Raw genomic sequence first — 25,316 nt, 5'->3', positions numbered from 1 at the left:
ACGCCCTTCCATAAAGCCGACCGAGCGCAGTGTGCAAAGCACGCCCTTCCATAAAGCCGACCGAGCGCAGTGTGCAAAGCACGCCCTTCTGTCCATAAAGCCGACCCAGCGCAGTGTGCAAAGCACGCCCTTCCATAAAGCCGACCGAGCGCAGTGTGCAAAGCACGCCCTTCCGTCCATAAAGCCGACCCAGCGCAGTGTGCAAAGCACGCCCTTCCATAAAGCCGACCGAGCGCAGTGTGCAAAGCACGCCCTTCCGTCCATAAAGCCGACCCAGCGCAGTGTGCAAAGCACGCCCTTCCGTCCATAGAGCCGACCCAGCGCAGTGTGCAAAGCACGCCCTTCCGTCCATAGAGCCGACCCAGCGCAGTGTGCAAAGCACGCCCTTCCATAAAGCCGACCCAGCGCAGTGTGCAAAGCACGCCCTTCCATAAAGCCGACCCAGCGCAGTGTGCAAAGCACGCCCTTCCATAAAGCCGACCCAGCGCAGTGTGCAAAGCACGCCCTTCCATAAAGCCGACCCAGCGCAGTGTGCAAAGCACGCCCTTCCATAAAGCCGACCCAGCGCAGTGTGCAAAGCACGCCCGTCCGTCCATAGAGCCGACCCAGCGCAGTGTGCAAAGCACGCCCTTCCGTCCATAGAGCCGACCCAGCGCAGTGTGCAAAGCACGCCCTTCCGTCCATAAAGCCACGACGGCCTTTGTGGGACCTGAATCAGGCTCTGAGGAAGGACGCACTGCAAGGTCACACGTGGGCCTGAAATCCGCCCCCAGGTGCCTCGGCCGCGGGCCGGGGAGAGCGCGGTGGGCAGGGCGCTCCGTCCCGGCCGGGGCAGGAGAGGCAACAGACCATCAATACATACCTGAGAGGCACCGTTTTATTTGCTCCCTGGTGCTCACAGCAGCTGGGCTGGCGTCCCGGGAAGCGAGAACAGAGGAAGCCATGCCCCCAGGTCCACGCCGAGGGCTGAGAGCTACCTTCCCACGCTGTCCTGGAACATCACGATGGCCCACTCACTTGAGAGTGGCCAGCCCTCCAACCCCTGCCCGGTACCCACGGAGCATCCGCTGTAACAGTGAGCCCCAGGTCAAGCCAGGAAGATGTGTCCTCAAATGACCTGTGGGCTGCCCACACAGGCTGGGGGAGGTGGAGGCACGTCTGGTGGAGGATTCCAAAAAGCGGTCATCAGAGCCTGAAATGACGCGGGCCCTCGGTAAGCCCGTCTTTCCGGGCCCCCTCCCCGCCGTCTCACATACAAGCACAGCCCTTCGGCTCAGGGGCTACAGACAAGGAGGAGGCTGCCCTGACCGGGCAGTGACCGGGCCCTGACTCCCCAGCCTGGTACCCGAGGCCCGTCCTACCCCCACTGTAGGACAGAGGCTGCTGCAGAAGCAGAGGACCCCAAGCTGCCCACCTGCTCGGTCACCCAGTTCTCCTGCTTCAGAAAGAGGCAGAGCACCCAGGGGTGGCCTGGGAGGGAAGCCACAGCCCTGGGCGCAGCGCAGATAGGAGCAGACGGGAAACTGGCCCCGGAGACAGCAGAGACCATGGTCAGCCCACCTCAAGGGTCCCCTCAGAGAGTCACCTGGACTTGGCTTATGTGAAACGAGAGTGGATTTTGGCGACGGGGAAGGAAGCACGGTGACAGCAGTAGAACTCCCAGGAGTTGGAAGCGGGACTGTGGGGACAGAGGAAGGAAGGACAGAAGGGACTCAGCACAGACTGCCGCTAGTGCCCTGGTCCTTACGGCCGTCCCCAACACCCCCGGGCCTGGGTGTCCAGGTTCTGCTCCCCACTGAGAGCAAATGTTCTATCAGGAAAGAGCACAGGTTGGGGGGAGGCAATCAGAGATCATACGGACACATTCCCAGCAAAACTGGAGTCTCCATTCCAAGTGCCCACCGAATGTCAACACACCTGGCTATAACCCATGCATGCTTCTGAACATGGACGTTCCAAAGAAAGTTTCAAACGGCTCTGGGGTGGGAGGGGAAGAAGGGTGTCCAGGGCACGGGAGGTCACTGATGTCAGGACACACAGCCATCAGGGGCGTTAGAGGCCACGTGAATGTGAGCGACGCCTTGGAAGCCCTGACGGGAAGTGAACGTGAGCTGCCATTCTATACCCAGCCGAGAGATCACACGGCACGAACTATGTTCGCAGGAAATGTGCACCTGACCTTCAGCCACGTCTTCCACCCACGGGCTTTTGTTCCCTGATACACAAGAGAAAAATGAGTACTTTGAAAAAAGCTATGAAAAAAATATTTCCATCTTCTTCTTACATTATCTTTTTCCCTCCTGTCCAAATTACCTACCACAGATAATTAATACTTAGGGCTAGTTTTAAAGATAAGTGTTAAAGGGGACGATTGTATCACAGGCCAAGGTGGGCAGCAGAAGTTCCCACAAACCAACCCTCCCATAGTCCATCAGTTACAGCCTAATAACCGGTGCTGAAATACAAGGGAAGACTATGAGTGTTTGCACTCAAGGCCCAGGAGAGGGAAATTCATGGGATGAAAGACGTGACATGAGCTGAGACGGATAAACATAACGCAATAATCGCTACCCCCTACTCATGTTAGCTCTGGTCCTTGAAGCCGGCATTGTACCCATTTTACAGATGAGAAAGCAGACTCGGGGAGGCTAAGGGGTTTCTTCAAAGATACACAGTTACTCAGTGAAAGACTCATGATTGGAACCCAAGTAACCAGATCCACGCCCTGGGCTCACTCCCCAGTCGTCGGACATCATTCGAGTCTTGGAAACAGGCAGCTTCCCTCTTCCTGCGAGCCTGGCCGGGGCTGCAGCAGGAGCCGCGGCTGAGTCGCAGGGGAAGCTCCCTCCAGCTATTTTGGGGGAGGGGCCACAGTCTTGCCTGCATGTCCAGGGTGCTCGTGGGTCTCACGGGGCTTGCGGGGCCTGGGCGATCCCCTGACAAACCCGCCTGCTCGTGTGGGGTGCGCTGCAGGGACATTCTGCGGACGGCAGGTCCCCTTGGACACTGCTCTGCCCCGACAGCAGGGCTAGCAGGAGACACCAAAGGCCTCGCACTCCTGGTTCAGTTGGGCTGAATGTTCTGACTTCCCTGTAGGAGTGGAGGCCCTCCCCGGCCACGAGCCCCAGCAGGCCCCTCCCCATCCCGCTGAGGATTTCTGCGCTTCGCAGTGGAACACCTCAGGTCGGGGAGCACGGCAGCCTCTCCAGAGATACACTGGGTGGTTGGGGTCTCCAGTTCGGGAGAAGCCTTGGTCCTGCAGCGCTGGGTGGATGGCGGGCAGGAGCCGCCTGTCAGGAGCTGTCACCCTGTTGAGTTTCCTCCCGCTCTGGCCCGTTCCTGGGGAGCCCTTGACCGCAGCTGCCGTCACCGAGGTCATGGCTCTCCCGGCCTCTGCGCTGCGACAAGAAACCAACCTCGTGATTTAAGAAGTGTGTCCAAGTGGCACGCTCTGGTCCTCCTGGGCTTACCGCATCCCTGGAATATGAAAATCTCTAGTGCTTCCTGGTAGATACACGTTGGGTGACGTCCCCCTAATTGATGGGTAACGAGTGATGACGGTTTGACTCCAGGAGGTTTAGGGTTTTCATTCAAACAGGTCAGTCAGGACTGACTGTCCCAGCCTTTGGAGACGGCCCTTCCCTGCCGTATTTATTACACAGAATATAGTCACCAGAGGCCCGTAAAGCCTGCTGCGGAGAAGCCGCTGTTAATCATCGTCTCCATCATGTAAAATCACCCTCATCCAACACGGGAGGTTCCTCCTCGCCGTCAGGGCCGTGACAAAATGCCTCGACCCAGCATTTCCTACATCCTGATAAGCTGGCAAGTTTACAGGGTCGTTACCCAGGGGCTCTGAATCGGCTCCGTCCTGCTGGGAGCTTTGACCTTGGGCTCCGTTCTGCCCCGGCTGCCCCCAGCAGACTCCCCTCCATCCTCGGCCCTCGAGCCTCCTCTGCGGGGTCAGGCCGGGTTGGGGGCTGACCTGAGCCAGGGCTCTCCTGGGTCTGAGCTGACAGCGGCCACAGGCGTGGCCACGTAAGTTAAACAGAGCGCATGGGGGCGCGTTTATCGAGTGTGCACTGGATGGGCTTCCCAGCACCTTCTAAGTGGTCTGTCCGCAGAGCCTTGTTCCAGTGAGGCCCTCCATTAAAGAGAGCTCCAAAGCTCTCCGTGTGCCAAATCATAACGACCTCTGCAGGGCAAGGACGCCCTCCATAAAGGAGGAGTAACAGATACTGCATTTATTTACCACGAAAGCCACAATTAAGGAAGGCCATCCCGAGAAGCGCACAGCGATTAGCCGCCAATTACGGGTTTAGGGGCCGCAGGCGTCAGCCCCGCGGCGCATTCACAGCCCAGAGCCGCCCCCTCCGAGAGGATTTAAACGCACAACCCAAGACCGGGTTATCTGGCTCCTGAAGGCCTAACCCTTCGTCTTTCCGTGATTCGCACAGGCTTGGACAGCTGACCAGGGCAGCCTGCCAGGCGGAGGAGGGGCCGGAGGTCCTGATTTTCCATTCCCGACGAGGCGAGCTGAGGCGAGCTCAGGCAGGAGGTAGCCCCGCGTGGGGGTCTGCGGGATCCGGGCTCTGTGATGTCCTGTTATTCGGCCACCAGTGAGCATGGGCTCCTCCTGTGCAAAGTCCAGGAGGGACAGGGCTGGGGAAGTGCCCGAGGGCAGGTGCTTCCCCTGCCACAGAGCAGGTGCTCCGGGACGATGCCACAGCCCACGGTGCCCAGTTCTGGACCGTTTAAACCGCCCTTGTTCAGAAAGAGAGGCCACGGTGCTAAACTGCTCCTGGGAGGGACTCCAAAAGGACCCTTTCTCGTAGATTCTTCTCCAAGGAACCTGCCACCTGGAGCCTTGGGAATCCCTGCTGGCCTGGGGCAGGTCAGTAATGCTCACTCCTCAGAGGTGACCTGAGGCTCACGGGCGGCTGGTGACCCAGGTCAGGTTGAGGACGGGCTCCCACCCCTGGGGGTGGTCCACCAGGAGGGAGACAGACGCACACTGTCCTTCCCGACACGACTTGTCTTGATGGAGGAATGCAAGTGCCTAGGCTTGAATCAGGGACCCAGAGGTGCCTTTAGCCTGAATGGGTCTCCGTGGGTCCCACTCTCCTTTTTTAAGGCTTTTGGAGATGAACCCATGCCCAGTTAGATCACTTGGGCTTTTGCTGTCATCTCGATTAATCCATTAAAGTTGAAGACGGGACCTCCTCTGCCTCGTTGGGCTGGGAATCAGGGCAGCAGGGGGTGTTGGGGGCTCTGCCCATCCCGAGAACGAGGCGTGCAGCCCTCTCAGGCCGGGGACGTCGGGGACACCTGGAGACTCAGCTCTCGCTGGAAACTCTGCAGCCCTGGCAGCCAGAAGCCGATTACTTTTGTCAGCGGAGTCAGAACCTAAGAGAAATTGAATTAAGCGGGCGGCGGGTTATAATGCCGTGCTGGCGTGCTGAGGAGCACCGCTATTCCAGCAAAGCCCGCGAGATAAATAAACATCAACAGGAGAGAGCAGCCCGGGACCCGGGCGGAGGAGGAACGTGGGAGATGTCGCTAACGTGCGGTACCCGTGTCAGAACCAATATGGCGGCAGGCACATCACCATCACGGTCACGGCTATTTCAGGAAATGCAATTTTATTAGAAGTTTTCCAGCCTCTCCCCTCTTCTTCTGCCTCCTGGCTCTGGGGGGCCGCGGCCCCTCTTACTGCCGTATGCACTCATCTCCTGGGTGGAAGGCACGAGGCAGATGGATGACTCCGCCGTTAGGTGGCGGTCACCAGGCTGGGAAGGGGCGATTCCGGCTCCCAGGCTGGCCCTCCTAGGCCCCAGGGCACTGGGCCTGGCTGCACAGGGTGCTGGCTCTGGGCTCCCTCCTCCAATCTCCCCGCGGGGCACCCAGCACCTGCCTTCCAGAAGCCCTAGCTCTTCTGGGCAAGAACAGGGACCCTGCCCTGCTGCCCTCTGCCCCCCAATCCTCAGGGTCCCCGTCTGGGTTTCCCCAGACAGACAGGGCCGCCAGTGTGGACGGAAGCCTCTCCGGGAGCGGCCGGCCCAGGGATCTCTGCAGCTTGGGAGCACAGAAGCCTCTCCAGCCGGGCAGGAGGTGGGCACAGGAAAGAGTGGGTGCTCTGGGGGAGGGGAGCAGGAAGCCCAGACTCCATCTCCGGGGTTCAATCTCACCCCACCCCCGCCATGGCTGGCAGGTGCTCCGCCGGGTCTCTGGACGCACTGGGCCCCCCCTTCCATGGGCGTCCTGCTCCGACTCTGGCCCGGTGACAGCACAGAGCCAGGCCCCACCTACGGCTGCCCCCCCCCCCCCCCAGTGCTGGCTCCTCCGCGGGCCGGGCTCTGGCAGGGTGGGCTGCCCTGGGGGGCACAGGCTTGGCTCAGCCCCTCACCTCCCAGCTCACCATCAGACTGGCTTCTTGGCACGAAGGGGAAGAAGCGGCCTCATTCCGGCCTCCCTGCTGACCTCCAGGGGCACGATGCCTGCCTCGGGGCCCGGCCACGGGGCAGGGGCAGGCGTACCCCAGGTACCAGCTCCCTCCCACCTGCCACAGGGAACCCCCCATCTCGGGGAACGGCCCCCGAGCGTTGTGGAGTGCCAGTAGCTCCAACAGCAGGCTCTAGGGCAGTGCAACTGTTCTGTGTGATACCGTCCCTGACACGATGTATTTGGCAAAAGCCAGACCCCACGCAACACAGAGATGGAACCTGATGTGAACGGCGGACTTCGGTGAATAACAGTGTATCACTGTCGGCTCCTGGTTAATAACAGTGTATCTCTGTGGGCTCCTCACTTGTAACAAATGCACTAATAATGCCATCCTTAATGCTAACAATGGGAACAAGGGGGGCATGTGGGAACACTCTGTACTTTCTTCTCTGTTTTTCTGTGAACCCAAAACTTCTCTAAAAATAAAGCCTACTAATTAAAAACAAACAGAGGAAGGAAAAACACCCGCTCCGGCCAGACAATGTGGAAGAAGACATGTGGCCCAATCTTCATCAGGACAAGAGATAGGCCTGTCTCCCCAGAGCACAGAGCTGGGAGAACTGGGGCGCGGGGTCCTCTGCCAGCTGCCGGACCACGCCGGAGAGAAGAGATCCCCCCACCGTCTGTGGGTGCAGCGTGGCCCATCATCGGCCGACAGCTCCGGATGGAGGAGCAGGCCGGACCCCTCTTCTGCCTGTCCGTCTGTCCTGCCCTCACGGCAAGAGTGCAAGACCAGCATCCTCACCCTGTGAAGCCCGGCCCTGCACCCACGTGGGAGGACCCACAGGGCCAGGGCTGGGCTGGACGCAGAGCGGGGGCATCGGGGGGAATGTGGGGGGCAACGCCTGTCACTTCCTCCTGCCAACTCCAGCCTGAGTCGTTCAGGAAGGTGGAAAAGGAAACAGGAAAACAGAGATTCCATGACTTTGTTAGCATTCCGGGCTGGGGCAGGGGTGGGGGAGGTTAAGTATATATAGTAATCCACGGGTGATCTCAGCCCCAGCTCTCAGCTGATTAGACAGTAAGACATAATTAGCTAATTAGGTATAACATAATCAGGGAAAAGACCCAGCTCTTCCATTCTGCTTCAAAATCATGTTTTAGAACTTTACCTACAATTGTTATGAGCTTGAAAGGTTAGAACTTTTCAATAGTGATGCTGGAAATGAGATCTGAGATCCGTCTGAGACCAGGTAAAATATCAATAAGAATTGGATCACAGACCCGCACGTGTGACGTGGACGACAGAGCTCATGGGAGGACACGAGGGACCAGCCCCCGACCAGCAAAACGCATGACCTAAGAGGAGAGACCGGCAAATTAGACCTAGTTAAAATTGGGAATTTCTGTTCATCCAAACACACTAGTAAGCCAGTGACCACACCAGCCTGGGAGAAGACGTTAGCAGTACAAGCCCCCAGTGCAGGACTCAGACTCAGAATAAAGAAAGTGCTCCTGGGAATCACTGAACAAACGGTCCAGTACTTTGACAGATGCTTCACGAGAGATGATTTCCACCTGCCCAATAAGCCTGGGGAATCACACTTGTTACTAACCGCTCAACAGAGAGATGCACGTCAACACCCAAACAAGGTGCCACCCTACACCCATAGGATGGCTAAACTAAAAAGACCAACAACAACAAGTGCTGATTAGAACACAGAGCAAATGGCACCGCCATACACTGCTGGGGGCAGCTGCAATGGTACAAGCACTTTGAGAATCGCTTCGGGCGGACCTACCGTAGCTGATTTGCATCTGTGCCACTGCTGGGTATATATATGCCCACAGTTAATGAGTGTGCATGTCTACGAAAAGACACACACACATGTTCACAGCCACGGCACTCATAATAACTGAAAATTCAAAATAACCCAAACACCCATCTTCTTTAGAACAGACAGATAAATTACGGTACAGCCAAGCAATGGAATTCTACACAGCAATAAAAATAACAAGATGTCGCTTCACACAACAAGGTTGATCTCACAGACACGGTGAGTGAGAGAAGCCAGACACAAAAGTCTATATACTCTCTGATTCCATTAATGCGAGGTTCCAGAAGACGGGGCACTAGTAACGAGAGGGGGAGGGTATGACTGGGGTGGGGGGGTGAAGCATCCGGGCTCTGGCGGGTGAGCAGTGCAAGCCTGTGTGTGTTACATCTCAATTAAAGTATTTTTTTAAAAGAATAAACACTTATTTTGGACTTTCACATCCTATGCAAGGTCATGAAATCGTTTCTGAACTTGCCTACACGGGCATCGTTATGAATCTGTAACTGTATAGACTTGAATTCCCACGGTCACCGGGGATGCCTGACGCTGGAGGGAAAGCCTTTCGGGAGGAAGGGCTGCATTTGTTTTCTTCTCCCTGGTGTTGCTGTTCAGGTGTCAGAGGCACATTCACATTCAAAGGCGCTGATGCATCTCCTTAAAAACACACCTGCATCTTTGGTTTGCTGCCCAGGAGGTTGTGCAGCACAGTCGCCTAGGAAACACGCATCGCTGGGTCCAGGGTCCTGCAGTTTGCCCTTTGCCCTGACGTCCACACTGGAGGGACCCTTGGTGCTCAGGGTGGAGGTGACGGCCAAGGTCATGTGGGCAGCTGGGCACTGGACCTGCAAGGACGTGGGTACGTAACCCCCAGGTGGGGGCCCTGACTCTGACATTCAGGGGTGGCGCCCCTGCTCCCGAAGCTGTGGACCCAGGACGTGAACACCACACCTTCCCCAGTTACAGGTAAAATCCGCGTTCGATCAGCTGCTCGACTACCAGCCGAGGACACTTAAAATGACGACAGTGGGCTTCCATGGTGGCGCAGTGGTTGACAATCTGTCTGCCAATGCAGGGGACACGGGTTCGAGCCCTGATCTGGGAAGATCCCACATGCCGCGGAGCAACTGGGCCCGCGAGCCACAACTACTGACCCTGCGCTCTAGAGCCTGTGCTCCGCAACGGGAGAGGCCGCGACAGTGAGAGGCCCGCGCACCGCGATGAAGAGTGGCCCCCACTTGCCCCAACTAGAGAAAGCCCTCGCACAGAAACGAAGACCCAACACAGCCAAAAATAAATAAATAAATAAATAAATAAATAAACCCAAAAGTTAAAAAAAAAAAAAAAAATGACGACAGTAAAGCTAAACAAAAAGCAGCTAAGGCACAGGTGAGGAGGGCCCTCCGGCTGATGCAGAGACCATCCTCACCGGGTCGCGCTGACCCGAAGGGCCCACGCCCCTCCCGAGTCTCCTCCAACCCCCAGGCCCCGGGCTCCGGCGGCAAACGCGGCTGCTTCTCGCCCACCAGGCACGCAGGCTCTGCCCGATCCTGCCAGGCATCTGAACAATTAAAGGGACACTTTCATTCACCTCTCCAGCTCCCTGCTGCGGGGGCCTCCTTCCTTTCCCCCCCTCCCAGTACAGCCTTGGAGAGCAAGGAAGGGGACGCTGACGTCGCCGCCCTGCTGGACACTGCCGCCCCTGCCCCAGCCCAGGCTCTGAGCGGCGGTCGCGGACTGGAGCCCGGCCGCCCGACCAGGAGCCGTAACTCTGTCCTGAGCTGCCTCCCTGCTCACCTCACTCCCCTTCACACCGCCCAGGGGAGCCCCTGGACCTGCCTCCAGGCCCCTGCTGGGCACCTGCTCCCTGGCCCACAGGTGAGCCACACCTGCCGGGGGACAGCGCTCAGGCCACGCCCAGGGCCGGGCTCAGGGCTTCTCCCTCCAGTTTCTCAACAACCCCACGGCGAGTGCCACCACCTGGCCTCCTGACTCGCCCGTCCACCGTCACTGCCGCTTCCATCACCAGCCTGACCTCTCCCAGCACCCAGTGCCCTGACTTTACCGTCCAGAGAGCAGGGCAGAGATCTTCCAAAAGGCCGTCAGACACCACCTGTGCTCCCAGCAGGTGGGGATCAGCCCCTGCCCCCCACCCCGGCCCCTCCCGCCTCCCCAAGCCCTACCTGGAAGGCTGCACGGGCGCTCCCTCCACGCGGGTCCTGAAAGCGACCAGAGCTGCCCCTGCGTCCATGCCCGAAGCCAGCAGGACATGGGGGCAGGCCCGCTCCCTGGAACCCCACTGTCCCGTGATCAAATCATCTTCCAAGATCAAAATGCAATTGTTTTGTCGACAATTTCCCTGGCTTTGATTTGGTTTTTACCACGCTACTGAACTGAGTTTGAAATTTCAAATCACATGAAACAGCATGAGGTTCCCTCAGAGAAGGGCCTCGTTGGGAGGTGCAGAGCCCCAGGCCCGCGCTCAGCCCCCAGGGAAGCCGCTCCTCGCCAGGAGGCCCGGGAGGGATGCCTTCCCAGCCCCGGGTGGGCGTAGCCGCTCCAGAGCGCAGAGGAAAGCCGTAGGGGCCTCACCTAACGAGGCCGGCAATTTCGGCGGGAAGGAGAGGCTAGTAAAGGATGCCGGGCCCCACCCTCCTCCCAGAGGGGTCCCTACCACACCCCACTTCCTGGGCCTGCCCTGCAACTAACGGTGCCAGGGTCCGTCTGCTCCACAGAAGCTGGACTCCCTGAAAAGGGGCTGGACTCGCTGGGAGCAACGGGACCCGTGGTGTCCAGCTCCTGTGACCTCCACCCTCGGGCATGGACGTGACCAGCATGGCAGGCGGGCTGCACCCACTCTCTCCCTCCACAAGGTCGACCCCCAGGCAGGGCCCCCCGGCGCTAGACTGCGGCGGCTGGGGTATCTCCCTCTGCGGGCCCAGAGTCGGGCGATGGACTGGGGCCAAGGACGGCCCCGCCACCAGGCTGAGCACCGGTGTGACCCTGTGCTGGCACGTGTGCACGTGGGCAAGGTGTGGACGAGAGAGAGGGGCCGCTGCCTCCCTCCTCTGCAGCCGCCAGCCCAGGAAGGAAGGGGGACTCAACCACGGGTTCTGACGGGCACTGTGTCCTCGGCACGGCTCTCAGAGACTTTGCCCATGACGGTACCCACTGCCCAGCAGCCAGCAAGCACCCTGGGTGTGCTGCCCGCTGATGCCCACCTGCTCCTGACAACCGTGGCCCAGTGACGAGCGCTGGTGTCACCTCTTACAGGAAGTCTTCCCAGGTCGCCGCGGCCGGAGTCCACAGTTTCCTCCCCTGGGGTCTCGTGCTTCCTCCACTCCCCCACACATCTCAGGACACAGTCAGGAACTTTTGTCCCGTCTTCCCCGGGGTCCTCGCTGAGGCCAACAGCCTGGGCTGTTCTCATTCTGCACCCAGGTCTGGGCCTCTCAGCACTGCCGGGTGTTTCCCAGAGGGCACTGTGGCTTCCTGGGTGGCAGTGAAACCCAGGGGCCTCCAGGCTGCAGCTGACCGCTTGGGGCTAAGCTCCATCCCACATGTGGCCCAGTCTCCAGTCTTTAAAGGGGGACAGATAAGAGCGCTTCCCTCAATGGGCGTCTGTGGAAATAAAACCAGTGATTCATTTAAAGTCTTCAGCAAGGCCCTGGTGACCGTGTAAACCTGCACATGCTGGCCTTTAGGAACTGTTCACAAAGCTCTGTCACGCCCACGTCAACTGCAGCTTTGCTTTGGGGGTCCTGAAAAACATCCAAATTTAAACTCCGCCCAGGGTCGGGAGCTCCGGAGCTGAGCGCCCCCCTTTGCCCTCCTTCCTGAAGGAGACAGAAGATCAGCAATCTCAGGGAGGGGGACCTGCCTGCATCGGCCTGGACAGAGCCTGGGGACGCCCAGGGGACCCTGGGCAGAGCCCTGTGTAACAGGGTCTCACGCACGCCCCCGCCACGATGAGTGTCTGCGATGTCCCTGGGCTACACGAGGGGGACGAGAGGCAGGCGGCCTGCAGATCTGTCTGCTGATGAGTGCAGAGCCCCCCGTACCCTTCTCCGAATAATGGCACAAGTGTCCCTGCTAACGGCCGCAATCAGAGCACGAGGGTTCCCACCACACGCTGGGGCACATCAGCTCCTGGTTCCTGGAGAGAATCTCCTCCAAGATATTGCACAGATATTTCTTCTCTACACGCTGATTATCCTCAAATGCTGATTAAAATGTATAAGATGAGGGAGGCAATGTTATTAGCTTTCTGTTTTATAGCTTTCAGTGCAGGAGTCTGGCACTTCCGTTAAATTTATTTTTGAGTATTTCATTCTTTCTGAAGCTATTGCAAGTGGAATTATTTTCTTGAGATCATTTTCAGATTGTTCCCTACCATTGTGGAGAAATTCCATTGAGTTTTATATACTGACCTTGTATCCTGCAACCTTGCCAAACTCCTTTATTACTTTTAAGTGTGTACGTGGATTCCTTCAGATTTTGTTTGCAAAAAGATCAGGTCATCTGTGAATAGATAGCTTTACTTCTTCCTTTCCCATCAGGATGACTTTTATTTACGTTTCTTGCCCAGCTGCCCTGGCCATGCTTCCAGGACAATGCTGAATAGAGTGGCCAGAGAAGACATCCTTGTCTTAACTCCTGATCTTAGGGCGAAAGCATCCAGTCTTCCCACTGAGTACGATGCTGCCTGGTGGCTTTTCATAGATGCCCTTTGTCATGTTGAGAAGTTCCCTTTTGTTTCTAGTTTGCTGAGTGTTTTTATCTTGAAAGGATGCTGGATTTTGTTGAATGCTTCTTCTGTAACTATTGACACGATCATGTGACTTTTGACCTTATTCTATTAATACCATATATCACAGCTACTGATTTTCTTACGTTGACCCACTCTTGCACCCTTGAGATAAATCCTCCTTGGTCATGATGTACAATCCTTTTCATGTTCTCCTGGACTCAGTTTGTTAGTGTTTTGTGGAGGATTTCTGCATCTGTATTTATAAGGTCTGTAGTTTCCTTGTAATGTCTTTTCCTGATACTTTTGGTATTGGGGTAAACACAGCCTCATGGAGTGAGTCAAGAAGTGTTTTTTTTTTGGAAGAGTTTGAGAAGAATTGACATTAATTCTTCTCTAAATTTGGTAGAATTCACCAGTGGAACCATCTGGTCCTGGGCTTTTCTTGCTAGGATGTTATTAGATTATTAACTCACTGTCTTGACTTGTCATGGGTCTACTCTGACTTTCTATTTCTTCTTAAGTCAGTCTGTGTGTTTCTAGGAAGGTGTCCATTTCATCCAAGTTACCTAATGTGTTGGCACACAGCGGTTCATAGTATTCCTTTCCACCCTTTGTGTTTCTGTGAAGGATAGCAAAAATAAAGAGGGTGGTCCTCCCTTTAGTTTCTGATTTATTAACTTGAGCCTTTTCTCTCTTTCTCTGATCAGCCTAGCTAAAAATAAAGTTTCGATATTTTTGTTTATCTTTCCAATAATTAACTTTTGGTTTAGTTGATGTCCGCTGTTTTTTCTAGTCTCTGTTTTATCTATTTCCATTCTAATTTTTGTTATTTTCTTCCTTCTACTCGATTTGGGTTTAGCTTGTTCTTTTTTCAGAGCCTTAAGGTGGATATCTTTCTTTTTAATATAATTTATGTACAGGTAAGGTTAAATGACTTACTTTTTAATAACGGCTGTATATAGCAGTCAGATCACAAAATTTCTGAAAATTTAACACGACTCTCACAAGTCACCGCAAGCCTGCTCGGCCCACCACGGGGGCAGGTCTAGCAGACTCCAGAGAGCAGGTGACACGGGTAAAGGAAGCACTGGGTGGTGCAGGAGGCCAGGTAGGGCTGGACCCTCACAGCTCTGCTGCTCCTCTACCCGCAGCTCGCAGAGCTCAGCCGAACTGCTGGAGGCCACTCAGCTGCACAAAGGGCATACACGGGTTTTGAAATATGCACACTCACTTTTCCAAGTATTAAAACACCTAAAAGCTTTCGCCCCAAACGACTGAGGCCTGCTGTCCACTCTGCATCGTGTCCCCTTTCCTCTCAAAGAACGGGGTCTGGGGTCTGGACAGGGCTGGACGTGGACGTGGGGTGACCACTCATTCAAGCCTGCTGCTAAAGGACACTCTGGGAGTCTAGGGCACAACCAGGGCCATGGAGCAACGCAGGTGGGCGTGGCCACCTCCCTGGGACACGGGGCTCAGCTCCTCCAGGAAGCCTTCCAGGGTTTTTGCTACCGCATCTGCCCGGTTCAGCCCCTATCAGGTTTGTGCTGCCCGTGACGGCCCCCTCCTCTCATCTCACGCTTCTGCCTCTGCACCCACCCTAGCGCTGCTGCAATGGCCCTGGGGAGAAGCAGGGTGGTCCAGGTGAGGCCGCAGAGGCGGGTGCTGAAACATCAAGGCCCCCACCTGATGGAGAACTAAGGACCACCCCAGCCTCCCAGGCGTGGGCCTCCCGGTTCTGTCCAGTCCTCACAGCAGGGAGCTGCCCCCTCCCCCGAGGCAGCCCGGGGCCCCCAACCCCTAACACTCTTCTGGGAATTTCCAGCCACTCCCAGCTTCTCCGTTCCTCTCAGTTGCCCCGTTCTCTCTACCAGCATCTAAAGGCGTCACATTTCCTTCCCTTTTGCTTCTGAGCCTCAAAGCCAGGTCCCAGCCTCCCTGCCCCTTCACAGGACCTTGGGCGGGGGCTGCTGAGGCCGCGGCCCGCTCTGCTCCTTATGCCACGATGCCGGTGTGACACAGGGGGCCGTCCAGGCTCTGCCGGATCGAACACAAAGCAGACTTCGACTCAAATGCTCTCTGAAATTTTGTTCCCCAGTTATGTGATTTTTACCCTATCCTACAAAACAGACGCCAGGCCCTGCCATCAGAGTTTAAGGAACGGTGGTCTACACTCGCCTCCCCTGTCAGACCTTCTCCAACCTGAGCTCCAACCCAACCAGGCTGTAGAACAGCCCGCGTCCTAACCCCTGGTCCTACCACTGAGGGGGGATTGGAGTGTCGGCCCCGCCCCCATCACATCTCCCCCGCCCCCTGCCTCGTGCAAGCCCCCCCCACCCCGCCTTCCTAGTTCACCCTCCTCATCAGCTCTGTGCATGTGTGTGGGGGGCAAGGGCTTTGCCTTGATTCACACACCTTACAATTCACGACTTAAAAGTGCATCGTTCAGTGGTTTCAGTGCGTCCAGAGCCGTGCATCCATCGCGTCAGTTTTAGGGCCTCTTCATCCCCCCAAAAGAAACCTCGTTCCCCTACCTATCTCTCCCCAGCCCCTGGTAGCCACTAATCTGCTCTCCGTCTCTCTGGATCTGCCTATTCCACGTAAACAGAATCACATACCATGTGCCCTTTGGGTCTGGCTTCTTCCCTGAGCGTCATGTTTTCCAGGTTCATCCACGTTGAATGTGTGTCAATCCTCGTTCTTTTTTACAGCTCAATAACGTTCCATTATATGGACACACTACGCTCAGTTTACCCATTTGTCCACTGATGGATGTCTGGGCTGTTTCCACCTTTTGTCTGTTAGGGCAGATGCTGCTGTGAATGTGTGTGGACAAGTTTTTGGGTTGCCAACCAGAAACTGGCACTTGTCATCTACGTCTACGAGGATTAAGTCCTGAGCCGCTGCAGCTGCTGACCTTCAACCCCCCTGAAAGGAGTTCAGGGTGGCAATCAGGAAAGAGGCTCTCTGTGCTCTGGGAAAAACTGGCAGAACAGGTCTTCAGATAGTTAGATATTTTCAGGAGAAGATTTTATGAGCCCAATTCTTGCATTTCCTCTTATGTAGAAAAGCACTAAAATCCTTCATAGTGATGTCTTCTCCTCACGACTAGCAGAAACCTTCTGCAAAAAATATGTGCTCGATTGCATGTACTCCCCCTTCACCAAAATCTCATATATACTGACCTCCCCCCTGCCTCTTTGGAGCAGTTTCTCAGAGCTATCTGAGAGGCTGTCTCCTGGGCTATAGTCCTCACTGTGTCGCAAATAAAACTTAACTTACAACCCTCACATGGTGCCGTGTTTTTCAGCCGACAGAGTGGATGTATGTTTTCATTTCTCCTGGGGAATACCTAGGATTCCGCTAGGAGTGGGACTGTCAGATCACAGGGTAACTCTTGTTTAATCGAGACCATTTTTCCAAAACAGCTGCTCCCTTTTACATTCCCACCAGCAGTGTAGGAGGGTTCCGATTTTTCCACACCCTCGGGAACACTTGTTATCATCTGACTTTTTGATTCTAGCCACGCTTTGGCGTGTGAAGCAGTATCTTATTGTGTGCTTGATTTGCATTTTCCTGCTGACACATGAGAGCTGGCATCTGGTTATTCACATCTATCTTCTTTGAAGAAATGTCTACTCAGATCCTTTGACAATTTTAAAATTGTGTGAATTGTCTTCTCATTTTTGAGTTGGAGGAGTTCTTTATATATTCTAGATAAAGGTCCCTTATCAGATCCACAATTTGCAAATATTTTCTCCCATTCTGTGGGCTGTGTTTTCACTTTCTTGATGGTGTCTTCTGAGGCACCAAAGTTTTTCACTGTGATGAAGTCCCATTTATCTATTTTTCTCTTGTTGCTTGTGCTTTTGGTGTCATATGTAAGAATCCTTTGCCAAATCCAAGGTCATAAAGAGTTACCCCTGCCTTCTGCTACAAGTTTCATCATTTTAGTCCTTAACATTTAGGTCTTTGATCCATGTTGAGGTTGCTGGTATATATATATGGCGTGAGGCAGGGATCCAACTTCGTTCTTTTGCACATGGAAATCCAGATGTCCCAGTGCCACTTGTTGAAAAGACTACTGTTTCCCCATTGGTCTTGGCGCCCTTGATGAAGATCAGCTGATGCGATGCAAGGGTTTATTTCTGCACCCTCAACTCCTTGCATCTACTAATGAGGTGTCTCTTCTGGGTCTTCACCTCCTCCCTGGCGGGGACCCAGACTCATCCCAGACCACAGCAGCCATCTGCACACAGACCCCTCTCAAACAGTCATCCCTGCTCCAGCTTCCTCGGCAGAATCCCTCAAAGGCCATGTCTGGAACACGCATGTCTCCTGCATGGCTGGGAGGCAGGTGGTTCCCTAGGTTGGCACGTCAGTTCAGGGAGGGCCCCCTGAGCATCACACCTCCTCTCACTCTAAGAAGAGCGAGATGGTGCTCAGTTGTTACCCAATCTGTGTGCACAGCTGGTGAGCACCCAGGAGGCCTGGGGCCATGGCTTTCCACCCAACACCCTGGGCCCTGTTTGCATCCCAGGCTCCCCTGGAAAGGAAAGGTGTATTACAAGACCTGACCCTGATGTTCAGGCATGTGACCTGGATGCATCTGTTCCCTGCTCAGGAATACAAAGGCACGTTGGCTAGAAGACAGGCCGGCTCGCAGCAGGTGCCAGCGGTCAATAGCATCAGCCAGGGGGTCCTGGCAGGGACTTTGGAGAGGCTGGCAGGCCATACACAGGGAGGACCCTCTCCAGACTGGACTGTGCCAGCCTAGGCTACGACCTCCTCCTCAGGGCTGCAGCGGCCCTCACAACAGGCCTGTGCGGAACTCTGCCTGCCCACCACCCCCCATGGCTCCCGGGAACCCTGCCGGGCCCGGCCTAAGACTCCTGCCCTCACCGCCCCCCCCCCACCATGGCTGGGGCAGCACTGCTCTAGAAACAACCCTCTCTTCTCCCGCCCGACTGCCCGTGCCCGGCCCCTGGGCACCACGCTGCTTTCTTTACTTTGGTCTCTGCCGAGACAGTTTCATGAGAATTCAGCTGATGGGAGGAAGAACCTATCTTTATAAAGAAAGAGGCCACTTCAGGGAGAGTGGAGCTGCCTGTGGGTGACCGGCTGTGCACTGGGCGGGGCGTGGATGGGGGCTGGGCCTCGGTCTTCTCAGCGGTGCTGCAGGGGCGTCGGGACCACGCGCATTTCCACCGGTGGAGAGGGGCCCTCAGAGCCTTCCAGAGCAGCAGTGCCGGTGGAGGAGGCTTTTAGCCGAGGTGTCCACGACCAGGGGCAGCCCCGAGGGTAGGTGCCGTTCTGTATTTGTGTGTAAGGACGTGGAGCCTTGCAGGGATAGTGGGGTTTGTTTGAGAAACTCTTTCACTGATGGTTCCATGAGTTGGAAAGACCCTAGGCAGGTACACTGGGTTACCTGTATCCAGGCTGGGGGGGGATTGCAGTTTACCCAGAAACACGGCCAGGAGCTCCCCTCTCACCACCAGCCCCCTCCTTTTACAAAGAGATACTTTCTTGGTGAGCTCCTATTCATCCTTTGGTACCCTGCTCAAATGCTCCCTTGAAGATGCAGCTTTGCTAAGGTCCTGGACAGGAAGTGATGGCTGTACTCTGGGGTCCCCCAGCCCCTGCCCCACAGTCTGGACCCCAGCCCCCCAGCACTGCATGTTCTAGGTACTAGGTACCCTAAGATCGAATCTCCCCTTCCAGCTCTCCTCCACCCAGGAGCAAACACCTTATTTGATCAAACGAATGAGTGAGTGGGCAAATGAATGAACGATAAGTTAATAAATAAATGAATAAACACGTGAACAGATGCAGTTGGGCTCTAGTATTTCAAGCCCACGCATTTACCAAACATGACAGGGTCAGCACAAACCATCACAATTTAAACCCCGTTCATACCGAATTCCAAGCAACGCCATGCAGCCCAAGTTTTCTCTTTAGCAGGCACAATTCACACTTGAGGAAACATTATGTGCACAGAGCGAGAAAATAGAAAAGCAAAAATTAAATTAGATGGCAGCCTGGAAATGCCCACTGTGCAAAAAATGCCAGCTAACTGATTTGTGTGGCCTCCCTTGAAAACGGCCGGGCTTTAATTTGGGTCTCTGGGACCCAGCTCCTGCGGCACGGGAAGGCTCACGGGAGAGGGGTGAGAATGCGGTTTCGGATGAGCAGACCCAGATTCAATTAGTAATCAGTTCTGACCTGACTCTCCCAAAGGCTCCCAGAGCTAATGAGCACAGGAGGGGGGAGTGGGCCTGCACCTCCCCCCCCCCCCCCCCCCCCGCTCCTGGCTGGGAAGAATCCATCAATGTCAGCCCAGAAGGCGCTCTAGCCGCTTCTAGTTACAGGAGCTGCAGACAGGGATGCGCTGACTTAGCCCAGCTCACCGGGGGTCAAGGCGGTCCACCGGCGACCCACTGGGCAGACAGAGTCTAGGGTCAGTGGAGCGGCCTCGGAGTAGCTAGGCCTTTCCTCTCTGTAAAGACCGCCTGTGATTGTTTCTGAGGACGGTCCCCAAAGGCAAGGATGTTAGCACTGCGCGTGAACATCTGGCTGTTCAATCACACCCCGCCTGTGGGATGCCGATGGCTAGATGCTCTTAACAAGGACAGACAACAGCTTCTTAGAAACAAAACTGACGCCAGCACGGGTGCTTCCTTGTTCCAGATCCTCAAAAGGCACCAGCCGTCTCAGCACCCTTCCACTCGCCTCCAGCCCCCCACACGGCAGAGTCCTTTCCCACCATCCCCCAGGTGCCCCCGACATTCCCAGAGAGCCCTTCCGGGCTGGCAGCACAAGGCAGGTGGCAGGTGGCCGAGGGGCCTGAGGGAAGCAAGGCGGGTCCCGGGGGCGGGCGGGTGGTCCCCGAGCCCCGTGCACCTCCAGGGTGCTTCTGGGTACCCCAGGCTCCGTGGGCGAGGCTCCCGCAGCCAGCTCAGCCCCGAAGGTGCACAGGACGTCGGGGCCTGGAGTGGTGAGGGCCGGGCCTGCTCCCTCGGGCCAAGAGCCCAGGCCCCTCCCCGCCTCCTTCCCTGCCCTGCTGGAGGCCATGTGGGGCCTGAGCTCCAGGCCCCGGGCCCCGAGCAGACTCACTGCCCCGGCCAGGTCCCCGGACAGTCCCGGACAGGCTCACTGGTGACACTGACCAGGACCCCTGAATCAGCCCCATCCCCGGGGGCCCTTCCTTGGGGGCCTTTCTCCCTTTGGGGGCCGCACTGGGACCCACCCGGCTTGTCAGAAAGCCTCCCCCTCGGGGATGAGTGTCCTCGCTCCTGATGCAGCCCTACGCGCACTGCTGGTGAACCTCCCAGAGCGGCCGCCAGCTCACGATGCCCCAGCCCCGTGCTCAGCACGTCCGTCACCTCTCCCGTGACCTTCGCCAGCACCTCCTGCAGCAGGCAAGGTGGTTCCCCCCACGTCCTAGGTCAGAGCAGGGGAGCCGGTGGGACTCCCGGGCGGAGGCAGCAGGTTGAACCAGGGAGCTGGGCCCCCAGAGCCCGTGCAGAGGCTGTAGCGGAGGGGAGGGACCGACCAGAAGAGCCAGGGTCCAAGTCCAGCTCTGGGCGACCCTGTGCATCCCTGCCGCCCCCACGGGATGGACCGGCTGATACCTTGGACCCTCCACCTTGACCGCTGTGACCGCGTCTCCTCCAGCCGCCCCACACCCCTGCATGGGGCAATCCACCCCAAGGAGCCTGGACCAACACAGGCAGCTGCCAGCCAGGCCCACGGGAGCCCCCAGGCCGCCCAGAAGAGGGGTGTCCCCCCGGCTCTAGCCCTGGGGCTGGGCAGGGCTCCGGCCCGGCTCCGACGCCGCCTCCCACACTCGCCCGCTGGCCCCGCCCCAGACCCCTGCTGGGCCCCGCTGCGTCCGGCCTTGGGACGCCCAGGTCCCCTGCAGAGCACCTACGGCGTCTCCTGCACCAGGGGACGCACCCACGTCGGTGCCCTGACGGAAGCTGCGGGGACTCCTCCCCGCTTTGTAAAGACGGCTTGTGGGTCTGTTTCTGAGGACGGTCCCCAAAGGTACCACCTCCCGCAAGGTGCCTGAGCATTAACTCAGCAAGAACGTTAACAGGACGTGTCGTGTCCCCCAGCCGGCTCAGCCTCAGTGGTGCCACCAGCCTACCCAATGGGCGCATCGCGTTGGCTATCCTGGGAGCCTGTGGTGGCCCCGCTGCACGTCACAAAGCCTGGGGCACCTGCCACCTGCCAGACCCGCAGGGCGAGGAGCCCCGCTGGCACCTCAGACAGCGACCACACGGGCATCAGGGCCATCTCGCTGGTGGCACCGCCTCCGCCCCCTCTGCCCGCAGCAACCCCGACTGGACAAGAAATGCTCTCTGGCCCCGTGGGCACCCGGCTCCCCGCCAGCCCGCACTCCACGCCCACGGCCAGCAGGCAGCCCTCAAGTGCACAACCGGCACTGCGGGGGTTGGTGGCCCCGTGCAGCCCGAGGCCTTGCCCAGCGAGCAGGGCGCCTCGCGGAATGTCCTGGGGGCTGGGGGCATCTCGTGGACCCTGGGCACGCAGCCCCCTGCGGCCCCCGACGGCCGCCCGGGCCGGGGCTCTTACCGTCCACGCAAGCGGGCCTGGCTCTGGTGGTGCCCGCGATCTGCCCCTTCCTGCAGGCGCAGCGAGCCGTCTGCCGGGCGATCGTCCTCCGCGGCTGGCTGCTGTCGCGGTCCAGAGTCACAATCTCACAGGTGCCGGCGGCCAGCTGACCTGCAAGAGAGGCGCAGATGGGGCTGAGCGGACGCGCCTGGAGACCAGCCGTCCCGGCACCACACCGAGTGCCCACCCGGCGCCCGCCTGCAGAGGACCCAGAGGGACAGCTGAACCCCCAGACGACGCTGTCAGACCCGCCCTATAAAAGCCAATGCACCGGGTCAGGCCAGCGACCTCCACGCTTGTACAGCATGGCTTTGGCAGCCTTGCCTGGGCGACAGGACGTTAAACGTGGCCCCGTCTCATCCACGCCTGGAAATGAAGGGCTGAGTCACGGGGGAAGGGCCCCTGGTCACGAGTGAGGCCCTGGGCTGCACAGGGCTCCGCGATGGGAAGCCAGGCTGGCCTGGAGCAGCCTCGGTCTGTGTCTGGACCGGCCCAACCTCCGGAGAAGGGACCCGTCTCATTTGCAGGTGACGACTCCATGGGTTTCACCGGCTTCCTCACCCCTCCACGTGACTCCTAAATCCAGAGAGGGCACCCACTGCTCTGAGGAGCCGAGGGGGCCAGCGTCCCAGCAGAGGGACACGCCTGCCCGTAAACCAAGGTGCTCTGAAGAGTGACACTGAACAGAGAGGCAGCGCCGGCACTGGATGGAGGCTGCCGACGAGGGAAGCCTGGCCGCTGGCCCCAGGGAGCCCGCAGGTCCTCCCCGGGCCTGGCTGGTGTCCCACCGGTCATCCCCGAGCTGTGAGCCTAGACCTCTTGGTGACACCGGGTGGCCCCTCGGTGTGGCCACACGGCCACAGCCTCCACTGGGGCGTCCACTCACTGCCTCACTTCCATTCCCTCAGCAAACAATACGCACCACTGTATGCGGCCCTCTGCGTGGGGCCCTGGGACCACAGTGTGAGAAAGCGGACGGTACTCTGTCCCTGAAGGTCCCTCCCAGCTCGAGGATACGGCCCCGTACAGATCCCAGCCCATCGCTATGCAGGGGGTCGGCAGGGAGAGAGGATGGGGGTGCATGCTGCAGCTCCAAACAAGGGAACGACGAGGAGGTGACACCCAGGAGACGGTCCCCACGTGCAGAGGAGGAGGGTGGCAGTGTCCACCCCACAGAGGAAAAGCTGGCAGCTCCCTGCGGCTCCCAGACAGCCGTTTCTTCAGCCCTGGGTGTCCTTCCTCATACACTGCTGTCACCCCTGGCCCCCTCCTCCAGGCAGCCCCCGGGTCCTCCAGGCGGCTCACTGCACAGGACTGCCCTGCCTTTTTGTCATTGATGTCACCTCTGCGTGCCCAGCCCGGCCTGGGGCCAGGCTGGCAGGACCAAGTGCGTGGAGTAGTCACCGGCTCCATCAGCCCAGGGCTGCCCAGGCCACCTTGACCCGGGGGAAGCCACGTCTGGGTGTGACCTGACCCAAGAGGCAAGGGGGTGTCTGCAGTGGGTACCAGACACGCCTGGCCCAGGGCTTGAAGGGAGCTGTGCACGGGGACCCCAAGCCAGCCGCCCAGAGCCCGTCATGGACGGCTCACGGGAGACCCACACAGGTGCTGGAGGAAGGATGTGGGCCCCGGGCCCCTCCTCCTCCACCTGCTGGGACCCCTCCCCTTGCTGAGCAGAGCCTGTTCCATGGCCAACACCCCAGTGCCGCCTCCCTGAAGGCTTGAACTTGAACATCCACTAACTAATTACACGCAGAATTATATACTGCACTAATAAGGACCAGGCAAAAATAAACAGACGCGTAAATAAATAAGTAGATGAACAAATGCAGCAGAGGGAAGAGTGTCGTGGATGACGAGGTGTGCGTTTCTGGTGACAACAGTGGTTAGAGCCTCAAAGACAGACGTGATCACGGGCAACCGTGCATCTGAGGGGGCCCAGGAGCTCACGGCAAAGATGCTGAGACTTGTGGGCTGGTCCGACTCTGCGACGTGCGGTCGGGCAGCTGCGTGGGTTCTGTCCCGGCTGTTATTTTAAGCTCTGCGTGTTGCCGTGGGGCTGCTCGGGCGCTCCCGGTCCTCGCTGCCGCCCACCCTGACCCCAGACACCTCTGGCTGACGTCAGTGGCCGGCAGAGGCCCGTCTCCTCGGAACCTGAGCCCTGGTCAGTAACTAACAAAGCAACTGACCGACCAGCCACGGGAAACCCCTGACCCAGGCACATCGTGCCTCTGGAGCCTGGACCCTCGTTTGTAAGGGGCTGGCTGGGCAAGGTCCCCGCCGGGGGACTGAGAGGGCTTCTACGTCCAGTACACCTCTCACACGGCAGCTGTCAGCCTAACGCCGTCATCCCCCCAGGTGCCACGATTCTGGACCACGCCCCGTGAACCAGTGGGCCCCCCAGTTCCTCTGCACGTGCACCCACGTGGAGATGCAGCTGACAGCAGGTGTCCTGGACAGTAGCCAGTGCCCAGGGGCTGCCGTAAAGAGGAGTCACAGACTGGGGGCCTAACCCCCAGAATTTTCCCCCGTAGCCTGGGGGCTGCAAGTCTGAAATCGAGGCCTCGGCAGGGCCGGCTCTCTCAGGGTGGCCGTGGAGGGGGGACCTTCCTGCCTCTCGTGGGTCCTGGTGGCCGTTTCTCGCCTTGCAGTCACATCAGTGGCATCGTCACAGACCTCCTGGTGTCTCTCCTCTTCTCACAAGGTCACTGGTCACGTTGATTAGGGTTCACTTAATGACTTCATCTTAACTTGACCGCAGCTGCAAAGACCCTATTTCCAAATAAGGCCATCGTCACAGGTAACAGGGTTAGGACCTGAATGTATCTTTTGGGGACACCATCAATCTATGAAAGGAAGAAAACCCACCTCTGTCTGAGAGTGTGGAAAAGCCCAACAGGGAACGAGCCAGCACCAGGGTGCATGGGCGCAGGCCACACATGGCTCTGCGTGCCTTCGGGACACCATGGGTCCCGGTTTATGAATTTATTACCAGCTCACAGCCGGGGCACCCAGCCCGGCCCCTCTCCATCCCTCCACACCCGCGTTTCCTCGGCTGCCCTGGCCGCCCCTTCCGGGGTCTCCAGCCCTCAATTCCGTGTTGGGGGTTGGCTGTCTGCAGACTCGGGTCTCCTCCCGGGCTTTCATCCCAGGGTCTTCACGTGGTCCTTGCCCTGTGCCTTGACCATCTTCCCCGGGCTGGGCTGGGTCTCAGATGTTGTCCCCGACCCCTGGAGGAGCTCACGGATAAACCGCTCCCATCGCTGGCTGCCTTGCCCTCGGGCTCCACCACGCTGTCCTCATGTCAGGCGCCTCGCACCTCTGACAATGCTGGCAAACGGCAGTACGTGAACGGCCCCCATGGGCAGGTCCAGGGCTCCTGGAAGCAAGCAGCCCAGGGGAAGGGCAAGGGGACAGGAATCGGGTGGCAGCGCATCAGCACAGGGGCTCAGAATAGAGGCTCAAGAGGCGCTCGGGGAGCTCGGAAGAGGCGGCGTCCTGAGACACCAGGTGGCTCTCCCCGCAGCTCACACAGCTGAACACGGAGTTCAGGTATGAGACGGGTGGTCCACCCACACCGTGAGGTCGCCTGGTGTCGAGGAGAAGACTGCCCGGCCCTGCCCACGCTGTCGGTTCTGCTCTGGGGGCCGACAGTG

The 25,316-nt window shown here is 58.0% G+C and overlaps 1 protein-coding gene across 4 annotated transcripts in view; it reads right to left on the bottom strand.

Annotated features, from left to right (window-relative positions):
• The window catches only part of TAFA5 (TAFA chemokine like family member 5), a 221,415-nt gene that overhangs the window by 75,955 nt on the left and 120,144 nt on the right, over positions 1-25,316 (bottom strand). For all 4 annotated transcript variants that reach the window (XR_014233543.1, XR_014233544.1, XM_082351461.1 and 1 more), the window contains exon 2: positions 21,622-21,771. Coding sequence is in view for 2 of the 4 variants with exons in the window: in XM_082351461.1 (XP_082207587.1) it covers positions 21,622-21,771 (150 nt within the window). In the remaining 2 variants the exon portion in view is untranslated. The remainder of the gene's footprint in view (positions 1-21,621; positions 21,772-25,316) is intronic.

This window comes from Balaenoptera borealis, assembly GCF_965194805.1.
Source record: "Balaenoptera borealis genome assembly, chromosome: 13".
NCBI lineage: Eukaryota > Metazoa > Chordata > Mammalia > Artiodactyla > Balaenopteridae > Balaenoptera > Balaenoptera borealis.
Note: the sequence above shows the minus strand (reverse complement) of the source record. Positions and strands in the feature narration are given on the sequence as shown.